The sequence below is a fragment of the Tympanuchus pallidicinctus genome, unplaced genomic scaffold, assembly GCF_026119805.1.
Source record: "Tympanuchus pallidicinctus isolate F22 unplaced genomic scaffold, pur_lepc_1.0 scaffold25, whole genome shotgun sequence".
NCBI lineage: Eukaryota > Metazoa > Chordata > Aves > Galliformes > Phasianidae > Tympanuchus > Tympanuchus pallidicinctus.
Window position 1 is genome coordinate 3,884,455 of NW_026294742.1, and position 22,653 is coordinate 3,907,107.

General features: G+C 42.1%; 1 protein-coding gene across 13 annotated transcripts in view; it reads left to right on the forward strand.

Annotated features, from left to right (window-relative positions):
- The window catches only part of DEPDC5 (DEP domain containing 5, GATOR1 subcomplex subunit), a 42,002-nt gene that overhangs the window by 14,390 nt on the left and 4,959 nt on the right, over positions 1-22,653 (forward strand). For 5 of the 13 annotated variants that reach the window (XR_008208271.1, XM_052689590.1, XM_052689589.1 and 2 more), the window contains 18 exons: positions 501-704; positions 934-1,069; positions 2,645-2,742; positions 4,764-4,829; positions 6,093-6,276; positions 7,088-7,248; positions 8,319-8,436; positions 8,602-8,769; positions 9,659-9,878; positions 10,753-10,886; positions 11,649-11,757; positions 13,892-13,954; positions 15,525-15,676; positions 16,431-16,508; positions 16,956-17,088; positions 18,078-18,186; positions 18,482-18,706; positions 22,482-22,651. Coding sequence is in view for 12 of the 13 variants with exons in the window: in XM_052689590.1 (XP_052545550.1) it covers positions 501-704; positions 934-1,069; positions 2,645-2,742; positions 4,764-4,829; positions 6,093-6,276; positions 7,088-7,248; positions 8,319-8,436; positions 8,602-8,769; positions 9,659-9,878; positions 10,753-10,886; positions 11,649-11,757; positions 13,892-13,954; positions 15,525-15,676; positions 16,431-16,508; positions 16,956-17,088; positions 18,078-18,186; positions 18,482-18,706; positions 22,482-22,651 (2,528 nt within the window). In the remaining variant the exon portion in view is untranslated. Of the gene's footprint in view, positions 1-500; positions 705-933; positions 1,070-2,644; positions 2,743-4,763; positions 4,830-6,092; positions 6,277-7,087; positions 7,249-8,318; positions 8,437-8,601; positions 8,770-9,658; positions 9,879-10,752; positions 10,887-11,648; positions 11,758-13,891; positions 13,955-15,524; positions 15,677-16,430; positions 16,509-16,955; positions 17,089-18,077; positions 18,187-18,481; positions 18,707-20,244; positions 20,786-22,481; positions 22,652-22,653 lie in introns of those variants that run through there. The other 8 variants (XM_052689593.1, XM_052689594.1, XM_052689596.1 and 5 more) reach the window with 5 other exon arrangements.

Sequence of the window (22,653 nt, forward strand, 5' to 3'; positions counted from 1 at the left end):
GTTTGTTCCTCCTATTTCTAAATAACTGTATTTATGTTCTACCTTGAAGAGTAATGACTGGCTGCTAGCTTGCTGAGATCTTGTGTCCCAGTGTCTTCTGGAAATAATTTCATATTTAAGTGGCCAAATCTGAACGTTACAAAAAATGTATACATTACTCACTTGTGGCTTCTTTGGTGCTCATTTTGAGATTTCTTGTATGTTCTTTCAGTCTTTTGCTTTGTTTCTTCAGGAATTCTCAAAGCTCTGAGTAATTTTGCATAGTTGGCTCTATTGGGTATAAAGTGACACTACACAGAAATGCTGTAATGGCAAGCGAAATGGTACTCTTTCTTGTTTGTTGCAACTTACAGACTAGATTGAAATTGATTTCAGCATCTCTCCCTGCTTGTTCCTCAGCTCTCCTCGTTCCCACTTACCCTGGGGGGTCTTTATATCCCATAGCAATTGGCTTTCTTTTACTTGGCTGATCCACGCTGACTTTAAGTTGTGCTTTCTAGATGCCCTTGACAACATGCTGGAGTCTCAGCAGCGTGACTCCAGTGCCCCAGGGAGGTTCCACGTTGGCAGTGCAGAATCCATGCTACACATTCGGCCTGGGGGATACACACCCCAGAGAGCACTGATCAATCCGTTTGCTCCATCACGCATGCCCATGAAGCTTACATCTAACAGGAGGCGCTGGATGCACACTTTTCCTGTGGGTAAGTCTGTTTCATAGCATGTTACACAGCTAGGAATTGCTTTCTTCATCCAACAAGGGAACCAGTGTGAAATCTGGTGACTTGAAGTACTCTGCGGCGTAACAGAGGCTGTGCTGGGTGTATGGACTTGTTAAAGCAGAGGTGTTGGCACGAGAGGGGTATGAGTGAATGAAAACAAATGAGGAATCGAGGCAGATGAAGTGAACTAATGATCAAACTGTAACTGTAGGTCCATCAGGAGAAGCTATCCAGATTCATCACCAAACCCGACAGAATATGGCAGAAATGCAGGACAGTGGGCAGCAGGATTTGACACACTCCTCTGCTGAGCTGCTGGAGCTGGCTTATCACGAGGCAGCTGGCAGGTGAGGTCCTCAGGATGGATCTGGGTACTCTTTGCAGTAATATCCTTTTTCATTAAAATTCTCTCTGTGTTATAGGCTGTCATCTGAAAGTTCAATAACGTGCTGCATCAAATGCAGCATGTACTTCTCTTGTGGCAATTCTGGAAATGGTTTACCTTCTCTAGCTTGGGGAAGGCAGTAGCTTATGACAGCTTGCAATGCATGAGCAATACAAAGCATTATTCATGGATTCATTCAAATTTGGGTTATTAGAGATTGTGTTTAACTCTTGGCTCTTTATGCCAGTAGCCAGAACAGAACATTTTTTAGGATAAGACATAGCTTTGCCTCCCAGTAACTGCTGAACCCTTCCAGACCCATCCATTCATTCCTGTATTCCCTTTGCTCGTAAGAAGTACAGCCATGATAAACATCAGGAGTGGATTGCAAATGAAAGTACCTGTGTTCTCAAAACAATTTTTTCTTAAAAACAAGCTTTGGTCAGGGCTGGGAATTTGTACTGACTGTTGGCTGTGAGAAGTGAGGTCCCAGTGTCACAGGATATGGTATGATTGTGGGGAAGCTGATTTTACAGTGAGAGAAATTAGGTCCTTCTCTCGATGTAAGCCATTTATCGAGCTGCACAGTTATTCTCCAGTTTCCAGATATTCTCTTACCTGGTTTTTGCCTGGTAATTCTTTTATTGAAGACGTTTTGTCTGTTTTTTACTCTATGCTTATTAAATATCATTTACAAAAAAAAACATTTTGGTATCCTAGACAACTCAGAATTGCCAATACTAATTTCTTTTATCAATAATTTTAATATTTTTCCTGCTGTTATTTCCTCTTGCTTATAGAGGTTTGTGTTCCATATTGTTTCAGAATGAGCAGAGTGAGGAGCATGTGCTATCCTCTGCCTTCTGAGTTTTCAGGGATGTTTTTCCCATGCTGCCTTTGAACAGTCCTGCAGGAAATTTCAGTCTGGTTTTCTTTCAAGCATTTTTCATTTCTTTCAAGGGAGGTTGTTATCCTGGCTTGTTTTGTGTGCTATCCTTTGGCATGCTCTCATCCCTCTGTGTGTTGCATAATTTTCATACTATATAGTCCTCACAGTCTTTGTGCCGTAATTCTACTGTAAATAAAAGATTATTGCCTCCCTATTACTTCATAATATTTTAAAATTTCTGATCTTAACACTCATGTCTCCTGCTGTCTTATTCTTGATAGTACTTTCTTTGAATCTTTTCGTGGTCTCTGTGGATGACACAAAGTAATTTCCTTAGTCTGGAATGCTGGCTTTCTGGGCCATGAAATCAGATTCAGTAAACAACTAAGTTTTATTTCTCTGGGGGAGATGTATGTGTATCTAGCTCTCTGTTGTTCAGTGAAGACAGTGCACTGTTATTGCTCAGTATTTTTTTGTGCCTGTTGCCATCTTGCAAACATCATTAGGAGGAGCATGGTTGTGAAAGCTCAGTTGGGATGGCAGGCTGGTTGCTCATTATTTGTTATATTGCTTGTTAGTAAAAGTATGGAATGTCATGAGTGTGGCAAGTATTTGTGCTGAAATACAGGCTGCTTTGGTTTTCTCCAGGCACAGCACTTCTCGGCATCCAGGTGACGGCGCCTCCTTCCTGAGCTTCAGTGGCACAGAGGAGTATTCCAACGGTCTGGCTGGCAGCAATGGTGCAGGTAACACAGCAGTGGCAGAGCTTCGTGTTTGGGACGAGGCCCTTATTGACAGCAACAGTAGTGGAGCCAGGAAGCATGGGAAGTAGGTGAACCAGGCATTACAGATAAAAGAACCAACAACAGAAGAAACCATTTCCAACTCTGAGGAGATGCATCTTTTTTGATGCGTCTCTACTTGTCTAGTTCCATATTATAAACTTCAGAAGGAAAAGCTGCTCCTTGTTGGCATACCATAAACTCTCAGGCAGTAGCTTAGTTCTGTAGCAGTAAAGCACTGGTGTGTGTACACAAAAAAAAAAAGCCCTAAATATGCACTGGATTTGTTCAGAGCTCTTTTTCCGTGTGTGGTTTCCTCTAGATATCATTATTTTGGAGTAACAGATTTGAGCATTTCTATTCCATCAGCTTCTATGTTTAAAAATAATAAAGTTTGTCATATCAGGGTTTTGAGAGCATCTGTAAAGCTGCAGCCCTGTTGTGCATGGAAGATTTTGGAATTTATACTTTCTGGCATTTCTTCTTGTTCCTTAGCAAAGCACTTTCTCCAGATTTTAAGCACTCAGAACACAGTGCTGCTCACACCAAATGTTACTCACATAGCCCAAAATATTTAATCACATTTTAAAGAGTAGACTCATGTCTGTGCTTTCAGTTGAAGATCAATGCTGTGTTTCTTACCCTACCCACAGACCTGCATTGGTAGAAATTGTTCTGGTTTGTTTGGCTTTTTAGTCCTGTAACTGGATTAATATGTCCCAGTAGCATTTGGTTGTGTTGCCTGATTATAGCAGCCTATCTTCTGATTTTAGGCACGTTCTTTTCAGATAGGATACATAGAATTTTGAAATTATCTTTTGTCCTATAACTTTCAAGACTTAAAAATAAGTAAATAAAAATCTTCAAATTGGTATTAAAAAAAAGTTCACCCTTTGAAATTGCATTTGAGTGAAAACAGTTACATATTTCCCCTATGGTCACTGCAGAGTCACGAGGGTGTTTTGTTAGCAGGCTTAGTTTTCATGTTTGTCTTGTTCATGTAGCTGCATTGAAAGCGACTTCCATTATTTCCTTCTTTGGGTTTCATTTGAATTCATGTCATTTTTGTCCTCTGCTTTTTCTGAATGACAGATAGCAATTGCCAGAACAAAGTCTAAGCTGCATTTCAGCTGCTGGGTATAATTTGCTGTTAAACATCCTTGCATTTTATAGAAAGCTTTCATGTCTGTAGGTTGGACGTAAATCATGTATGTGGTGGAGGCTGATCTGTGTCTGTCTTTATGAAAGTCATCATGGGTGCCTTCCCTGACTGAACCCCCTCAGCCATCTGTAGCTGCTGTGGTGTGACTCAGTGGTTTGACTTCTGTTTCTCCCTTATGGTTTAAGTCATCTATGAAATGGAACGCTTATTTTTTTTATTTCCAAAAATATGATTTCTCAGTGAATCTGATCTCCTTTGCTGCCCACAGCATGTTTTGCTGCAATGTGTGCTTCACAGTAAAGAACTGCTGCATCTGTTTGCGCTGACATTCAGTATGGTGTCTCTGTTATCCAGCAGATGGTAGAGACAGTTCAGAGCAAATAAATCTTGTTGCAATTCCCTAGCTAGGTGGCAGATGGCATCAGTGGAGCTGATGAAAGATGAATGCCAGTTTGAGCCACCTCTACTGTTTTACCAGCATCATAATGGGAGCAGATAACCATCCTTTCTGTTAGTAAATGCTATTTAGAATAACGGGTATGATGCATCAATTTCCTGGATGCATCTAAGTCAGGTTTTTTTAAAATTGTTCCTTTAAATGCTAGTTGGCCTTTAAAACTGCCCATAATTAATACTTTGGGCTTATTTGGAGTCACTGAACACTTGATATTGGAATTGTATATGTCTCGCTTTCTCCTCATTAGTTGCCTCGGTAGATCTCTTTTTTTGTTGTTGTTTTTTTTCTGTGCAGAATCCTGAGCTCTTAAAGGACCTAGCATGGAATATTTTAAAAAGTAAAAATACGTATTTTTCTTTCTTGTAGGGATGAACCTCAAAACTCAGAACAAGGATTCATCAGAAGATGCTGTCTCTAACTCTCCAGATCCAAGTAAGCAGGAGGAAGGTTTTGGAAAGAATTAAAATAGATGTGAAGATTGGGAGGGAAATGAACAGAAGAATAAGGAGGTGGTAGGCAAGAAACTTGAGCCTGCTTGCCTTTCAGCAGTAGTTTTTTGTGCTGCTGTGTCAGGTTCTCCCTATTCTGAGTGTCTCACTGACAGAAGTTCCATATCTCTGAATATATGAACTGTTTGTCATCTTATGTCTGAAATTCCTTTCTTACCACATGCTATTGTATTGAAACCTGAAGTGACTGAACTCTTATCTGCTTCTCAGTATGACGGGCTTGCTTGGCACAGCCAAATGAAGCAGAAGTAGTGCAGTCAGTTTCTGAGTTTGGTGTCATTTAGTGAGAATTGTGTACCTCAGTCTAATATAGAAACAAGCACGAAAACATTTTCTTTATAACAGGTCTTTGTAATTTCCTTCTGCAGTGTTTTTCCTATTAACATTTTTGTAGTAAAATAATTTATAAGACCTCTGTGAGAAGAACTAGTAGTTGGCCTTGTGCCTTGCTACGTATTGCTCGAGGCAGGATAAAAAGTAGTGCAGTAATGAACTGATGATATGGCTGATTTGGTCAGCTTTTGCTTTTCAGTGCCTAGTTTTAGATCTCTGTAATCTTGAATCTGCAACATAACTCCAGAAGATGGTGTGGGAGAGGATTCTTTCTGAGTTAATATTTTTCTGGTCTTCCTCTGGGTCTGTCTTCTGTTTTTATAACTGTAGAAATACTCCCTTCTGTGCTGCTGTACTATTCCAAAATGAGGCTGGTCTGTCATTCTTTGTCTGCTCGTCCCCAACTCATTCTGCAGTTATCTGGGATGCAAAGCTGGTCTGATTTTTTCTTGCTCAGACTTGGAATGTTCTCCTATTTTATTAATAACTTGTAAATGCACCCAACTTGCTGTAATTTTGGCAGAGCAGTGACTGTTTTGGCTTTAGCTTTCAATCAATAGAAAATTAAATGCATTAACTTTGATTGCTGTTTGCATGATGGGATTGAATTAGCACGTGGCACTGCATTGTTTAACAAACTGTCTCTTTCTCTCCCTCCCTTCTTCCTCTCTTACTTTCCTTTCCCCTCCCCACTCCATCCCCTTCTTGTTCCTGTTGTCTTGATGCCAACTCCACACTTCTCCTTCAACCTTAACGCTCCTCTGCACATGCTTTCATCTCCTTCCGCACCCAATTTTTCCGTGGGTGACCATATATGCCCTGATTGTCTCCCCCCAATGATGCGACGAGGCAGTTCTGACACTGTCTGCTCCCCCCGTAGTGCCAGGCTTCTGTTGTACAGTTGGAGTGGACTGGAAATCTCTCACTACTCCTGCGTGTCTCCCTCTTACCACGGACTACTTCCCCGACCGCCAGAGCCTGCAGAATGACTACACTGAGGGCTGCTATGATCTGCTCCCAGAAGCTGACATGGACAGGTTTGGCCAGCACCTTTTCTGTCAAGTGTTTTGCATTGAATCCGAGGTGCTTCAAACACAGTTGATGGGAGAGGAATGTTTTGCAGTTTATACAAGAGAAAAATGAGCTGCTGATATCACTAGCAGCAAAATACTTGGATTTTTCTCATTTCAGTGGTAATTTTGCACCTTTTCTGATGTTGCCATCTGACAGTATTATACTCTATGCTTTTTTAGGAATGGTTTGCTTACAAACTTCTACTTCAAAAAATAACAAGAGCCCCCAAGAAGAAATATCCCTTTAGAGCAGGAGGGCAAAGTTCAAGAGAGGAAGTAGTTGTAGTAGCACAGCGTAGTGATGCTGAGTCTCTCATCATCCCAGCTGCTGATTGATGTTTTAACTGCCTTTAAATCTTTCTCTGCTCCTGAATTCCTGCTGTGGGGAAGGGTGGAGCATTGCCTGCTCACCTGCAGTCTGAGTTCTGCTGAACATGTACAGCCTGTACTGAGATTCTCTGGAAAGTGCTGTAAAAAAATGATCTTTGTATTTATTGGAAGTTGTAAGCAAATCTTTTGGAGTCTTCTTCTGTTACTGGTTTTAAAATGAGCTTTCACAGATGCTGCTATTAAGCACTGCCAGGCAGCTCATCATCACCTGTTTACAACAGGGTGCATTTTCTCTCCACTTCCTGCAGGTTGCTTTCACAGGCAGAGTGCTTCACTTGCAGAGAGCTCAGTGTGGGAATAAGTCCTCAATTAGGAAACACAGAGCTAAGAATAGGTGTGTGGTCAGCTTCCTTATTCTGCTCTCCTTCTTAACCTTTGTGTTCAGGAGAGATGAGGAAGGAGTGCAGATGACAGCCCAGCAGGTGTTTGAGGAGTTTATTTGTCAGCGTCTCATGCAAGGCTATCAAATTATTGTGCAACCTAAACCACAGAAGCCAGCCACAGCTGTGCCACCCCCGCTCAGCAGCAGTCCCCTTTACAGTCGAGGTGGGTGACTTTGGATTGAAAACGAAGTGTTTGTCTCTCTCTCCTTCTGCCAGTGCCAGTAACGTCCATGAATCAAGCAGAGATATTCCTTGAAACCACTGTCATTTTTTTGTACGTGTTTCAGTTTCCTTGTTGTTGGTTTGGGGTTGGTTTCTTTCTGTTATGTGAAAAAAAAGTTTGGTGGGGGAGAGCCTGATTTGGAGCAGCACAAACAACTCAGGAGCACTGTGAAGGAAAACCCACAGGGTTTTTGCAATGCAGTAAGAAGCTGGCCTCATTTTCATGATGCTGAACCTAGATTTAATATGGCTTGAGTGTACTTTGGGTGAATGTATCTTAACCACAATTCACAGGGTTACTACAAGGCAGGCACATCTCTGTTAGATGAGAGACTGAAACCTCCAAAATTTGTGTATCTGAAAGTTACAAAATTAATCTAGCAGTGTTTTTCCAGCTTTGTAATAGCTGTGAAAGTCCCGAGCAGAGAAATGAAGTTCTATTATCCTGAAACCAGGTGTCAGCTAAACCTAGTTACATTACAGAGGACTGGGAGTGGGATGAGACAATCTCATATCCAGTGGAGAGAACCTGATTTACTGTTTGCCTTTAGACTTCTTTCTGAATATTCTCCAGGCAAGAGTGATACAGTGTCCATAGAGCAGGGAATACACAAGATGTAGTTGTTTTTCACTGTTTTGTAATGTTGAGTTTAAGTGATTATTTCCAGAAATAAAGGACAGAGAGGAAGGGAAAGTGGAGCCCAGCTTCAGAATTGTAGCCACCAGTTTCTCAGCACTTCATGTTGTTTGTTTTCTCCTTGTCCTCCCTAAAGAAAGTCTATTTTGATGATGTATGTGTTGCTAATATTATAACTGAACAAATGCCTTCACAAACTGCAAGAAGAAAAAGCTCATTCTGCAGATGTCCCTGAAAAAGGTGGAAGATGTCTTTCAGTTTGTCTGAGTTCAGAAATCTGTCTCTGGAGTCTTTTTCTATAGGTCCAGTTTGCTTATAAAGTTTTGGATATGGCAGGAAGCTAAAAGGACCTGTGCTTTGATTTTTACATCTAGGCCTTGTTTCAAGAAATCGACCTGAGGAAGAAGATCAGTACTGGCTGAGCATGGGCCGTACTTTCCACAAAGTGACATTAAAAGACAAAATAATTACTGTGACTCGATATCTGCCCAAGTGAGTATCGCTGTGGTTGAGCAGTTTGCTAATGTGCAGATGAATATGCTTCCCCAGCTGCCTATACTCAAAAGAATGTACTGTGAAGCTTCTGTCCCTTTAGAAGAAGGAGAAGCACTGCTGTTGATAATGCGAAGGTTAAGGTTTGTGTTGTATTTTTTTTAGGTATCCATATGAATCTGCTCAGATAAACTACACTTACAGCTTGTGCCCCTCTCATTCTGACTCTGAATTTGTCTCTTGCTGGGTAGAGTTTTCCCACGAGAGATTAGAAGAATACAAGTGGAATTACTTGGATCAGTATATCTGCTCTGCTGGCTCAGAGGATTTCAGGTGAGATCTCCTTTTCCATCCAGATTGTTCTGTGTCCTGATTTCCTCTTTTCCATTCTGACCTCAAATTTCTTCAAATAAGTTCGACCTACAAATGCTCAGTACACCAGAGAGCAGCTGTGCTTTCAGTGTGCTGCAGACCTCTCTTACTGCTATAGCAATCTTACTCAATGCTTCTGTTGCATTTTCTGGTCTTTGATACAAAACCTTGGTAGTAAAACTCAGCACAAACTTTTACTTCTCTGCCACAGATGCAAAGAAGTATGGGGGCTTTCTGTACTCTGCAGATGCTTTTCTTGGCTTCTTACTCATTTCTGGATCTGACTCAAAACTCCCATTCAGCTCTGTATCTGTTGGATTCTTGCTCAAATTGTAGACATAGCTTTACTGTATTCCTACTTATAAACTATGTGGAATGGAGCTTCTCATTAATGGTGTGGGATATCTTCACTAGTGTCAACAGCTTTTTTAATACCTTCTCTCAACAAGACCAGTGTTTCTGTATCCTTGTTTCTTTTCAGGTGTCAGCCAAAGCACTTGCTGCTGTGAAGTGTACCACAGACATTCCTTTTTTTAGTTTATTTTTTGGGGGCAAAAGGCTTTGTAGCCTTCCTTTTATAGATCAGAAAATACTTCCCTGTGATACAATTCATTCTGAGGATGGCCTTGATTTTTCTTCTCATTCACACATTCTTCTTAGTGTGCTGCAATACTTCCCAGTGGCATTCATTTTGCTGACCACTTCAATGCTTGTCTACCTTCTGTCGCACACAGATAACAGAATGAGATGCTCACTCTATTGAAATTGACAGCTGATAGATTTACTTACTGTAGAATCCTTCACAGGCAGCTCTGCTGAACTTCCATGTCTTCCACCTTTCTTCCTGCAGCCTTATTGAATCACTGAAATTTTGGAGGACTCGCTTTCTCCTTCTGCCTGCCTGCATCAGTGCCACAAAGCGTATTATGGAGGGAGAAGTGCACTGTGATGTGTATGGAGACAAGCCCCGTTCTGATGAGGAGGAGTGGCAGCTCCTCGATGGCTTCATTCGCTTCGTGGAAGGTTTGAACCGCATTCGTCGCCGCCATCGATCCGATCGAATGATTCGGGTGAGAAGATGCAGGCTTACCTCGGAGTTCTTTCCCTAACTTTGGGTTTCTCTGCGTAGTCTAATGAAGCATTAGCAGAAATAGCTGAGACAATCCAAACAGCTGAGACAATCCAAAATGAGCCTGTACCTGGACATACAGCACAGTGCCATGCTGGATGACATATTTCAGATGTAAAACAGGGTGGTCTTATTAGCACCTCGCTGCTACTCAACTGATTAAACTAATTAAGCTCCCCTGGAAGGGGTGCCACGTACTGCTGTGGCTGGAAACAGAATTGGAACTGTCAGCTCACTCGGTGAGAAGTCAAGCTCTTCTGCACAGATACCTTGGCTGTAGCCAGCTGCTCTGCCCGTGCCATAAGCCTGGTGTCACCTATTTGCAAGTGTACTTTGCTTTGTGCTGTGGTTGTGGTTAACCTGGACACACTGCAGCTTGTGATGCAGATCATTGGTGAAAAGAGAGCTGTGAAAGAGTGAGGCTGCAGACTTCTCTTATCTGGTTGGATGTGTGCTACGGACTTAGAAAAAGGATTGAGAAAAGAGAACCGTATAGATGAATACCTGGTAAACAGTGGTTTTAAAAAGAACTGTGAGAAACTGGTTAGTGCATATTAAGTTCTCTTTAAATTCACATGCTGAATGGAGTGGTTTATTTTGGAGCAAAGCCACCTTGTTACCAGGAGAATATATGTTTTATTTTGTCAACAGCATCCTTTCAAAAACATCAGACCAGTCCATTTCTCATTTACTTGTAGTTTAGCTCCATTTTTAAAGTTTGATTAGTAAAGCCCTGCTGACATGAGATGCTGTGTTCTTGCTTACTAGTTAATCCTGGCTTGTTCAGGTCTGTGCTTTCTTTTTTCCTCTGTTAGAAAGGGTCTGCCATGAAAGGCTTGCAGATTGCTGGTCCGCTCCCCACCCACTCTCTGGAGCAGCCTGGGCCTCCCATTGGGAAGAAAGGAACCTCAGCACTCTCAGCTCTGCTGGAGATGGAAGCCAATCAGAAGTGAGTTTCTACAGTTAGGGTGTGTGGAAAAATGTAGGCTATCTTTCATAGATATCTTTCATGCATATCTTCCACCTGGACTGACTAAAGGCAGGCAGGGGAACTTTGTTTTGAAAAAGGGAGTGGTGTGGGATCTTGCTTCTCCACTAACCTTGTGGCAGAGCTCAGAGTGTACTGGGCTTTTCCTGGAACTTCTTTCTATTATGTTTCTGTAGTACTTCTAGAGTGAAAAGACTGAAAAGGAACAAGGAGAATCTAGAAGTGCAATCCATCACATACCAGATGTGTCATCATTTCTGATTTGCCAGTGCAGTTGTTCCAGTTAAGCTCATATGGATACAGAAGTGTACACATCTGTAGGGTAGGCTCAATAGAAACGTTGGGTAATGAACGTAGCCTAAAGAAAATATCTTGTTTGTACTGTTGATGTTTATTGAAATGCCTCTGAAACTTTAGAATGGTTCAAAGAAACTCAGAATGCTAATACCAGATATGCTGAAAACAATTTGTAACACTTTTGCTGTCAGAAATAAGAGATGTTTATAGTTGTAATGGTAAGAAATTTGAGTAGGTTCAAGGAACTATTTCGTTTGTGTGGGTAAAAAAATCTGAAGTACTTAAAAAAAAATATTGGATTGGTTCTGTGCTTCAGAGTGTGGAGAAGCAAATGTCTGAGAATACTGTAGCTCCCTTCCCCAACGCTTGTCTTCAGGCAGAACTGGCAGTATTTGATCAAACTCTGAATTCCTGCCTTTGTTTTAGGAGTCTGGGGGAGCAGCAGGCAGCAATGCTCTCTGGGAAGAGCTCTGGGCAGCCTTCAGAGAGTGGGAGCATTGCTATCACACCCACCTACATGGACAGCCCTCGTAAGGTAAAGCATTTTTGGTCCTTTTTTATACCTACTATTTATTATTTGAGAAATTCTTAAGTAAAGAGGATTATTATTCTAAGAACACGACTGCCTCATGCCATGTTTAACTCTGTAATTCAGCTAGTGGTCCTGTGCCCAGGATGTGTGTGAGGGCATAAAGAAGAGTTTGGAGCACAACTGTGCTCTAATGACTGCACACTGATGAAATCTCTGGGATGCTTATCTCAGCATTTGCTAAACTCTCTTGTGCTAATTTACATGGTGGCAATTGTTAATTAGCCCATTTCCTTTCCTGGCAGCACGCTTCATTTCAGTCAGAGTTTCATTTTAGGTTAAACAGTACAGTGCATTCCTACACCTACATGGTGACTGTCTCACGGAGCAGAATTAAACCATGTGTGAAGCTTCAGTGGAATCTTAATAGCTGGAACTCCAATTGCTTACTTCTGTTTGAGGAAGGTGTGTTCCTGGATCATGAGTTTGATGTCTTTCCTGCACTAACTATACTCCGGGATGGAGAAGACTGTCATCTTGCTTTCTTCAGGCCCTTAAGGAGCTATACTATTCCTCAGCCTTCCTGTGAACTGTGCTGCGAGTGCCTTCCCTTTTTAAATATGGAAATGATGAATGTTTCTTTTTACCACTGAACCCGGTGAAAATTTCATGTAAGGCACAGAAAGATGTGAGTGGAGTTGTTATGCATTATCCTGGACTCCATCAGAAGAGGGGTGGCCAGCAGGGGCAGGGAGGTGATTGTCCCCCTCTACTCTGTTCTTGTAAGGCCCCTTACAAGAACTGCTCTTACAAGGCCCCTCTTGTAAGTTGGAGTCTGCAAATTGATGAGTTATGCTTGTCAGAAGGGTTCCACTGGACAGGTAGCCTTATCTGGTAACTGTGCAGGCACTTGGAAACATCAACAAGCGTGTGTGTTGTGTGTGTCCAGGACACACAGACCTGTTAGGGCTCGACAGCACAGGTACGTTTGTTTGCTGCCCACAGACTTACAGCCCAAGTACTGACAAATTGTCACAGCTGTGTGCTCTGTCAGCAGCCACAGGAGCAAATCCTTTCCTGAGATACTGCGAGCACTGGAATTGTTCCAGGTCAAAACTGAGCCCTGGCTCCACTTCTGTTTCAGAGTAGAACTGACAGGTCACTTCAGCCAGTTACTATACAATACATAATTATTTAATGCAGTAATTGGTCTGCTGCAGAATCTCTTTGCTGACTCTTTGCCCTAATGGATATACATTGCCTGGCATTATCTCTGTGCTATGTAAATTGCCAGCCATGTAACCCTGCTATTGATTCTTTCCATGAAATGTTTCATTTGCATGTAAGCATCCTCTTAGCTGCAAGGTAGACAAAATATTTTACCTAGGGAACAGGATAAAGAATTGCAAATAGAGAATGAAAATGCAGTCGAGTTCCACTGCATTGTCTTTTATGATAAGAAATCTTGACGTGTCTTTGAATAGCAGCAAAAGATACATTCATCTGGGGCTGGTTAGTAGGCAGGGAGCATAGCATAGGCAGTGCCTGTTTTGATTTTGCATGAAGTGTTAAATACAGTGTTTGGAAGATCTTTTGATGGATTTTTCTTCCTTTTTCTTTACATCGTGCCAGACCTGCATTTGACAGGAGCAGTATGCTTTCTGAAAAGAGCTGCTTTGCCTCTCCCTCTGTATCGTTTGAATGACTGGGACCAGAAAAAAGCTGGCCTACTGTGTATGTGTGTCATTACACGTGGTTCTGCAATTTCCTGTATCACTGTTTAACTTTGCATTTGGGATGAAAACCCTCTTACTCTAGAGTTCAAGTCTTTCTCTTATAAAAGTGTGGAGGAAAGGCCACAGTTTTGAATTGGCTTCTGGTCAGTGTGTTTTTCACAACTTTGGAAAAGCATCTGTGCTGAGGAAGAGCAATATCTTGGTACAGAGAGAGAAAGCAAGGGTGCGTTTGTAACTCCTGATTCTCTGCATTCTGCTGCACCTGACGTTCTGGATCTGTTTGGGATTTACATTCTCCTCTTACTTTCTCTCTGTGGTCATTTTTGTACTACCACAACTTTGTATTTGCTTCATCTCCTTGTTCCTGGTGCCATTAATGGGCCTACTTCCTCTGATGCCTTCAGGATGGGGCCTTCTTTATGGATTTTGTTCGCAGCCCTCGCTCAGCTTCAACTTTCTTCTCACAGGTTAGTTTTGAATGGGGTCTTGTCATCTCTGGCTTTTGGATTGAGGCAATGGAAAGCATTGGTTGTCTTGAGCTTGCAACTTGGCTAGTTTCCAGATCTGCTTGCTGAGAGATGCAGTGCTAAAAGGACAGAGTGACCAGTGGTGGAGGATGTGACCCTTTCCTTCTACCGTTCAATATTTTTGGTGTGCCTTGGATATTCCTGTGCCCTGCATTACTGTCCTTTGCATTACTGTCTTGTCAACTACTGAAGCTTCTCTTTCTGTGTTTCACCAAGTACTGCTTTTCCAACTTCCCTTGCTAAGTGAAATGACAACAGCTTACTTACCCCATTCTCATCTATGTTCCTTGTGTGGTCTTTGACTGTGAGAGATCCAAATCAAACTGTGTCCTCGAGTTCTTAAAAAAACTGAGGGCAGAAAATACTGTTTTCATCTTGATTTAAGAGCCACTGTGACAGAAGCTGTTTGTACACCTAACAGCAGTTAAGAGTTAGCAATAATACAGTATAACAGTAGAAAATACTGCTGGTTTAAGTGAGCTCTGAGAAGGGAGAGTGGTTTTAGCTGAGTGTGGGGACTGTAGATTCCATGTCAGCATTTGCCATTTCTGGCTGCTCAAAGAGGGACACCTGCCATTGCAGCATGAGAGATCCCTGGGATGGAAGAAATGGAAAACAATATGAAGAATTCTGGTCTCACTGTCAGACCTCTAAATCAAACTACCAGCTTTGTGATTATTTTTTTTTTTAGCTGTGTTTATGCTGTGGATTCATCATGGCAGATCAGCCCTCATATTTACACTAACTTGAGTTGCTTAGTTACTCTGCTGTTCGTATTCCTCTCCCCCACCTTTCTAGCTTTATATAATGTCTTTCCTGAGCCATACGTGTTAAAGACAGATGGCAGTTACAGCCTGTACTTTGCCGAATCTTTCATGTTCTTTCTGAAAAGATTTTATGTTAATTTTTGAACTATTCAGTCTACTGTGGAATAGTGCAAATGTTCCTGCAGGGGGAAAATGTTCTTGTTGTCTCAGTGACACAGGTGTGGGTGGGTGCCAGCCAGCCTCCCAGTACTGCCTTAAGGAAGAAAGGAAGATGAACTGATTCCGTGCATTATGAAACTTGAATTCTGTGTAGTACATCTGCATATTTTTGTCTGAGAGTTGACAATGTTTTCTCTAACTACTTACTACTTTCTCATAGTGACTAAATTTCCTGTTCTGTCCATTGCATGTTTATAATCACACTTACTCAAACTGAAAACGTCAGGTTGGGACTGGGATTATTAATTTGTCAGTGGTTCTTTCAACACAGTTGTCAATCCTCATCTTTACCAGGGTCACTGTGGAATGCCAGCATAGGTAAATTTATGTTTGTCAACAGCTCTGTGGTGGTAACAAAAGAAAGACTGCGTTTATGCTTTCACTGTATGCTTGTTCTAGCTTTATAGTACTGCTTGTCATTAACAAACTTAAGCTGAGATGGAAAATCGGGAGGGCAGGGGAAGAAAGGAAAGGGAGGAAAGATTACATCATAAATCTTATAAATGTGTCTTTACTCTGTGCAGGTCTCTATAGATCAATCAGTTCCTGGAACCTCAGATGCCAATACATTGATAAACACAGGGCAGTCAGCCGAGAGGGGCAGCACTCAGAGCTTGGGAAGTTCCCAGAGCACAACAGACCAAGGATATGTAACAGCTGGTGCTGCAGAGGGCAGGTAAGAGGAGCACAGTAGTGCTGCACAGTAGATTCCTCCTTCAGGTGTTGTGGAATAGGCACTTAAACAGGAACCTGAGAACAAGATGTGCTGTGTCTGTCAGCACTAGAAGGCATTTGTCACGAGACTCTTCCATGTGCAGAAAGAGCAGTAGTGAAAAATAAGCCTTGCAACCCAGTTTTCCAGAATTAAATGAACCAAGGTCTCATTGCTCCACCTCCAAAAAGAGCTTCGTTCTTCTAGAAATGAGGACATTCTGTGTCTGAAATCTGTTAGCAGAAGGCCAGGCTTTGAACTGACATCACTGACATCTGTCTTCTGTCTGTTCAACAAAGGGAGCCCTGCAGGCCTTATTGGGTGGAGTAGGTTGTAGAAATCCAAGAGGATCCGACCTGGAGGAAAGACACCAGGGAGGAAGCAACTTCAAAAATAAACTGTATCAGCACCTGCTTCCTGTAGTTGTATATTAAAGTTTAAAAAAAAAAAGAAAAAGCTCGTTTTAGAGTATTTGCTGTCCTATGTCTTCATCCCACGTGTGTGAATTGGGTCTCTGTAGCAATAACCTGACAGCCTCAGGGGGAGAAAGGGAGAAAGGAGTGTAATGCCTCTAGTTGTCCATGTTAGAATGAAAAAGGAAATAAATGTAACTAAGTCGTTGTTCAGAGGAGAAATCAGTATTTTTCTGAAGTGCTCATGTTGGAGCAAATCTGGCGAGCTGCCCTGCTTTTTGAACATAGGTCTGTTTGCTTTGCAGCTCTCAGCAGTGCTCAGTAAGCTCTCTGACTTCGTCCTCCACCTTGATGGAGATTCTGGAAGCCATGAAACATCCTACGTAAGTGTTTAATCCAAATATGCTTAACATCTGTCTCCAAGTTTTGTAAGTGGATGTGGGGCATGGTCTCACTTACAGGAGAACTCCTGTGATGTCAGATGTGAAAGAGTTTCTCTAACTTTTCTTGCTTTCAGTTCCAATCTCTCCAGCAATGATCTTTAAACATTGAGGTACCAGCATTGCAGTACAGACTTCAGTTACTGGAGTTCTGGTCCTGCCAAAGTGAGAAATCTCAGTGAGGATAACACTGAAGTGCTGTCAATGTCATCTTTATCTTATCACCCAAAACTAACAAACAAAAATTCCACTTTGGGGACACTGTGCACCTACTGTCTTCTATCTTTAGCTCTTCTTTTTTTTTTTCCACCCAACAGTGATTTTTGTCTTAGTAATTAAACAGAATTGTTGAGCAGGCTGTGCTAACGTGTTTGACTTGCTGTGTTTCAGCACAGGGATCCAGCTGCTCTCTGAGCAGAAGGGCCTCTCTCCATCCTGTTTCATCAGTGCAGAAGTTGTGCATTGGTTGGTGAATAACGTGGAAGGTGTGCAAACCCAAGCCATGGCGATTGACATAATGCAGGTAAGGGAACTGCCTCAGGGAGCAGAGAGGGCCAGAAACACCCCACTCTTTGAAGACAGTAGAATAGTGGAGGAAAGCATTGCACTAATTCCTGTTTCTTATTAAAATCCTACTCTTGATGGATACTGAAAAATGTGTTCAACAGAACACGAGGTCACAAAGTCACTACTGAAAGTAACTTTTACCAACATTTTCTGCACTTCTGAGATGATAGATGCTAGTTGGTGATGGAAATTACAGTAAATATGCATTCCCTAGTGCTGCTTGATTTATATCTTAGCAAAGAATCATTTTCTCTTGAAAAGTTTGAATTTTTAGGATTCCATATCACAAAACAGCAGTGTGGTCTTCAGTAGTAATGTAAATATGTTATTGTAGCACTCGTATACGTAGTGATAGTTCTGCATAAAACTCCAGTTAGCTGCAAGTTACCATGAACTCTCCATTGTGTTGGAACCACAAAGCACCACAATGTGGTGTTTTTGTGTCTTGCAGTAATTAGTTTGGTTAATTAAGTTGTTTGTATAACGATCATATACGATCAGCAAATGTCCTCTGTCTTAGGAGTGCTGAAGCACATGCTGGCTGTGTTCATGAATCTGTCTTCCATATTGAGCTGTGTCTGGGCAGTGGCTGGAAATGTTTTGGAGCTCATTGCTCTACTAAGATCCCATTATTAATTAATGGAGAACCTAGAATGTTTCTGAACTCTCCCCGTGAATCCATCTGTAAATCCAGAGCATGGTAAGGGAGGAAGGCAGACATCTATGGAAAAGTCAAATGCAGTTTCTCCAAAAGATGAGGACTGGGCACCTTTGCTGAATATCAAGAGATAACATTGCTGGTGTTCTCCATTGGCACACATCTGAACAAAAAGATGTCAGAGAGAAAACTGATTTCCAACTCTTCCTTAATAATCTTTTGTGTAGCTAAAAGAATGACTTCTTTTTCATTGTGTTGTTTTGTTCTATTTTTTTTTTTTTGTTCAGAAAATGCTAGAAGAGCAGCTGATTGTCCATGCATCTGGAGAAGCTTTACGAACCTTTATTTATGGCTTTTATTTTTACAAGATTGTTGTGGACAAAGAACCTGACCGAGGTCAGAATTGTGTTACGAGGCATTCCTCATTATTCCTTTGTGTAATTGCTAGCTGTACTTGATTCTTGATGGGTGTTGCAGCAGAAATGCACTTTGGGAGCAACCAAAAGCATTGCTCTAAAGAGAATTGAGGAAATGTAGGCTTTGGGAATATTATTTAAAAAGAAAAAAAAATGCAGACAACATAGCCTAATATTTTTGTTTTCCTTACCCATTTTTAGAAAGATCTTCTCTTTCTTGATCCCGAGCACTTGTTTCTAATGGTCTTCTGTCCCTCCCCTTGCCTTTTATTCAGTGGGCATGCAGCAGCCTGCCATGTGGCACACAGCTGCCATGGATGACTTCTCTGCCTTCCAGAGGAAATGGTTTGAGGTGGCCTTTGTGGCAGAAGAGCTCCTGCACTCGGAAATCCCCGCGTTTTTCCTGCCCTGGCTGCCCAGCCGCCCAGCCTCCTATGCAAGTAGGCACAGTTCCTTTAGCCGCAGTTTCGGAGGACGGAGCCAGGCAGCTGCATTATTAGGTAGATGCACAGCACAGGTGACAGCTGGGGAAGTTCACGGGGATAGTTTGAAGGGGGAAGAGCAGCCAGCCAAGGGTATGATCTCACGTGGACCAGCAATAAAGCTGCAGATTTCATGCTGGCCTTCCATGTGTCTTGCAGGTAAACTCAAATGTCCGAGGTGTGTTTCACTGGCTGGGCAGGGCAATTTTTGCTTCTGAGTACTGGAATTTATTTTGAAACAAAGTATGGTGAAAGAGTTGTGTGTTACTGAACTGCCATGGCATCCTCTAGAACTCACGAAGGAGAACACTAACCTGCCTTCTTGTGGATCCAGAGGAACTCTTCAATCTGTTGTGAAACAGCCAAGCAGGCAAACTGCCTGAAATGACATGCTGAGTTGCTTCTCGATGGCAAGAGTCCCAGTCTGATCCAGATGTGCTAGAGAAGCTTTCTGTGATTATGTGCTCCAGGCTTCTTGGCTAATCTGAATCATTGATAGAGAGACTCCCTATATTAAAGCCTGGGAGGCCCAGCTACAAATTGTCTCTGCAGCGTAGAAGCAGCAGGGATTGCATATCAAAGATAATAGTGTTCCTGAATGAGAAACCATTATGATGTCTGAAATTTTGTAATGTGTGAACTATAATGCTGCCACTAACAGCCCGTGAAACATACTGGTTGCATGCTTGACTTTGTTGCTTTGTCATCTCTTTATTTCCAGGCCAGCCTGACTCACTTGCTTTTGTTCCCCTTTCCCTGTTTAAAATTACCAGAGAAATAATTGCTATGGAATTGTAGTTTCAGATTTATTAGATACACCTTTTAAAAGCCCATCTCGATTAGGGATAAAAACTTCTGTTGTTCTCCTGTTTTGTACAGTTGACCTTCTGAAGAGAAGCTTCTTATTGCTTTTGCAGTATCTCCTAAATCTGGAATTACAGTCATCTTTGTGTATTTCTGAAAGCCTTGTTGGAAGAGGAACAGCATCAGAAGTGGGAAAGTGTTAAGGATGCAAGTCTGAACTAATGGTTAATTCCCTGAAGCCAACATATGTTGGATATTTTTCCTTGTCACACGATAAATCTGCTGCCTTGGCCAGTATCCAACCTCATTAGCTCAAGGATTTGCCAGAGCCAAAGCCTGAACGTAGGTTGGTGTAGGAGCACTGTGGAGGCTGGAGGGGCCTGGGCTGGATCGTGTTCCTCCTTTGATCTCTTACTCACTACATAGGCCAAGAAACCACTTCACTTTTCTATGTCTATTCTCTTTTGTGAGATGAGAAAATTGAGACTCATAAGCTTGCACCTGGGGAAGTGGGCAAAGAGCCAGCAGTATTCCCACGGTGTTTGTTGGAGTGTACACCTGTGTAACATTCATTTCGGTTGTGATTATTTCTGTTCTGCTGTTTAACTAACATGCAGTTCTTGGAATAATGAAAAATACCTCCAGATAGCTCACATAGTTGTTTGAGGAATAAGTGTCCTGGAGGAAGATCCAGTTTCCTTACCAAGGAACTGTTTCAACTGATGTTTCTGTGCTGTCCCTCTTCTAAACAGGGTTCCCAAAGAAATGTTACCAGCTCATCTGAGGCAAGGCTTTACTAAACCCAGATGACATCTGGTCCACGTGACTTCATTTGTTCCTCTCTTGGCTTTGATTTGGTTGTGGATTTTCTTTCTTCCCCTCCCCACCTTCCCTAAATGTCAGGCTGTGATATAAAACTGCATGCAAGCATTGGGAGCTCTGGAACAAGCTCCACGGATCTCTAAAATCTTTTTCCTCCCAGTTCCCCTATTATTGCCCAGTGATTGTCCCCTTTCCTTCCCAGTGGAAGTCTGACCTGTGATACACTTAATCTTGTCCCTTCCGATTTATAGCAATGCATGCACTAGCCATTTTAGTCATGTATGTAGTGTAGTCTGTGACTGGAGAATAACCTGCCTGCTCCTCTCCGATGTACTCAATAAATCCTTAGTTAAATACTTGCTAGAACAAGTCAATTGGAAGCAGGTGAGTGCTCTTAAAGTCGGGTCTATGAAAGGCAGGGTGTTTATTCGATCAGAATTAAATCGGTTTCAATCTGAAGCTTTAAATTCAGTGACGTGGATATTTCACATCTGTTTGTAAGGTCCTTGTGATTAGCTGACCTGGTTGGACTGCCTTCCTGTTGCTTTGCCTTTGAATTACAGCTGCAGGCAAGGTGGAGAGGCGGACTCCAACCCTAATGGGGAGGTTGTGTTGTGTGGAAAAAAGAACAGCCTGAGGGAGCAGGGAGCTCATTCTTCACTGTGTGTTGCTTCACACACACTGGACTGTAATGTTACAACTGACAGCTAACAACTGGTATCTGCCCAGCTAAGCTGCTTTCACTTTTGGGATTTGCTTTCCGCTGCCCCAGAATGGGATTCATAAGTCATTACAAAACTGACACTGTAATCTTGTAATGCATGTTGATAATCCACTGAAAAGGAGCAAGAAAATGGGAATCCAAGATGTTGCTCTGTTTGACTATAGCAGACAAACATGGATTTTATTTACAAAACAAAGCTGGTTGGTGTTCTTCCATTTTTCCTTTATTTTTATCTGTTCCTAAGCTGCAGTAATGGCAATATAAAATATTGGCTTTTAACCTTGAAAATTGTGTCCTGCCAACTTAGAGTAGAAATGGAGGTGGGAACTGTCCCATCTACTTCAGGACCAACTTCAACCATTTTTTATTGCCATTAAGTCATTAAATGATGAGGTTGTTTAAAAGTTGACCTCATAAAAGAGTGCATGTGAGCCTCTACTTAAGCAAGAAATAGCAGTATCCATCCCTTGTGCATCAATCTGAAAGGAAAAAGAAAAAAAAAAAACCCACAAGTTTTTCAACAGTAGTTTTGCAGCCCTTCGTTTCTGTCAGTATTTAACTCTATAGAAATGTGAAATGATTCTCTTGTACAAAGAAAAGTTGAAAGTGACAGCAGTGGTTCATAGCAGAACTTCGGACTGAAGCTCAGGTGATCTGGTTTCTGTCCCTGACCTCGCAGTCCCCTTGTGACACCACACAGGTCTCTTCCACTTCCTCTGCTTCCGTTTCTCTTTTACTTGATACCTGGGATTTTCTTTCACTGGGGTGCTGGGCTGTAGGGCACAGGAGGAGATGGATCTTGGGCACTGTTCCAGCACTTACTGCAAGGCAGCACGGAGTATTGCAGTGATGCTAACACTGCTGCATGTGTCTTGGCTGACTTCTTGCTTTTACAAAAAGCACTGTATGTGCAGTTCGAGCCACGTGGTAATGTGGGATATTGATATGGGGCTAAAGACACACAAAGTTCAATTTCTAATCTCCCTTGGCTCTAGGAAGTCCTGGAATGCTCCTGCCCTGTGCAGCAGCACCATGTGATTTCTGATGGGGTCACATAGAGGTACTAAAACCAAACTGGCTGTGAAGGAGATGGGGCTGCCTTGCTGTTTGCTCTGATGCCACCAGTTGCTTATTGATGAGCTTCTTGACTCTTGGTTCTGTATCTTCATTGCAACTTAAGTGCCTGTTCATTTCTTGGGAAGATAATTCTATGACTTAGCCCCCCCCCCCCCCCATTTGAGCAATACTTTTATTTTATTTTTGCCTTTTTTGATCTACATAGGCAGCATTCTGGGACTATTCTGCAACTCAAAAACATTTGGGGAGGAGTGGGAGGACAAATTCATTTCGAGTAGCTTGTCTTGTTTTGTTTTTCTTTTACCCAACTTCCCTCCTTCTCTTGAGTGCATCTTTTAAATGTACCCCTGTTCCTTGGCTGTGTAGCTGCTACAGTGCCTGAGCAACGGACGGTGACACTTGATGTGGATGTGAATAACCGCACGGACCGGCTGGAGTGGTGCAGTTGTTACTATCATGGCAATTTCTCCTTGAATGCTGCCTTTGAAATCAAGTTACACTGGATGGCAGTGACTGCAGCTGTTCTTTTTGAGATGGT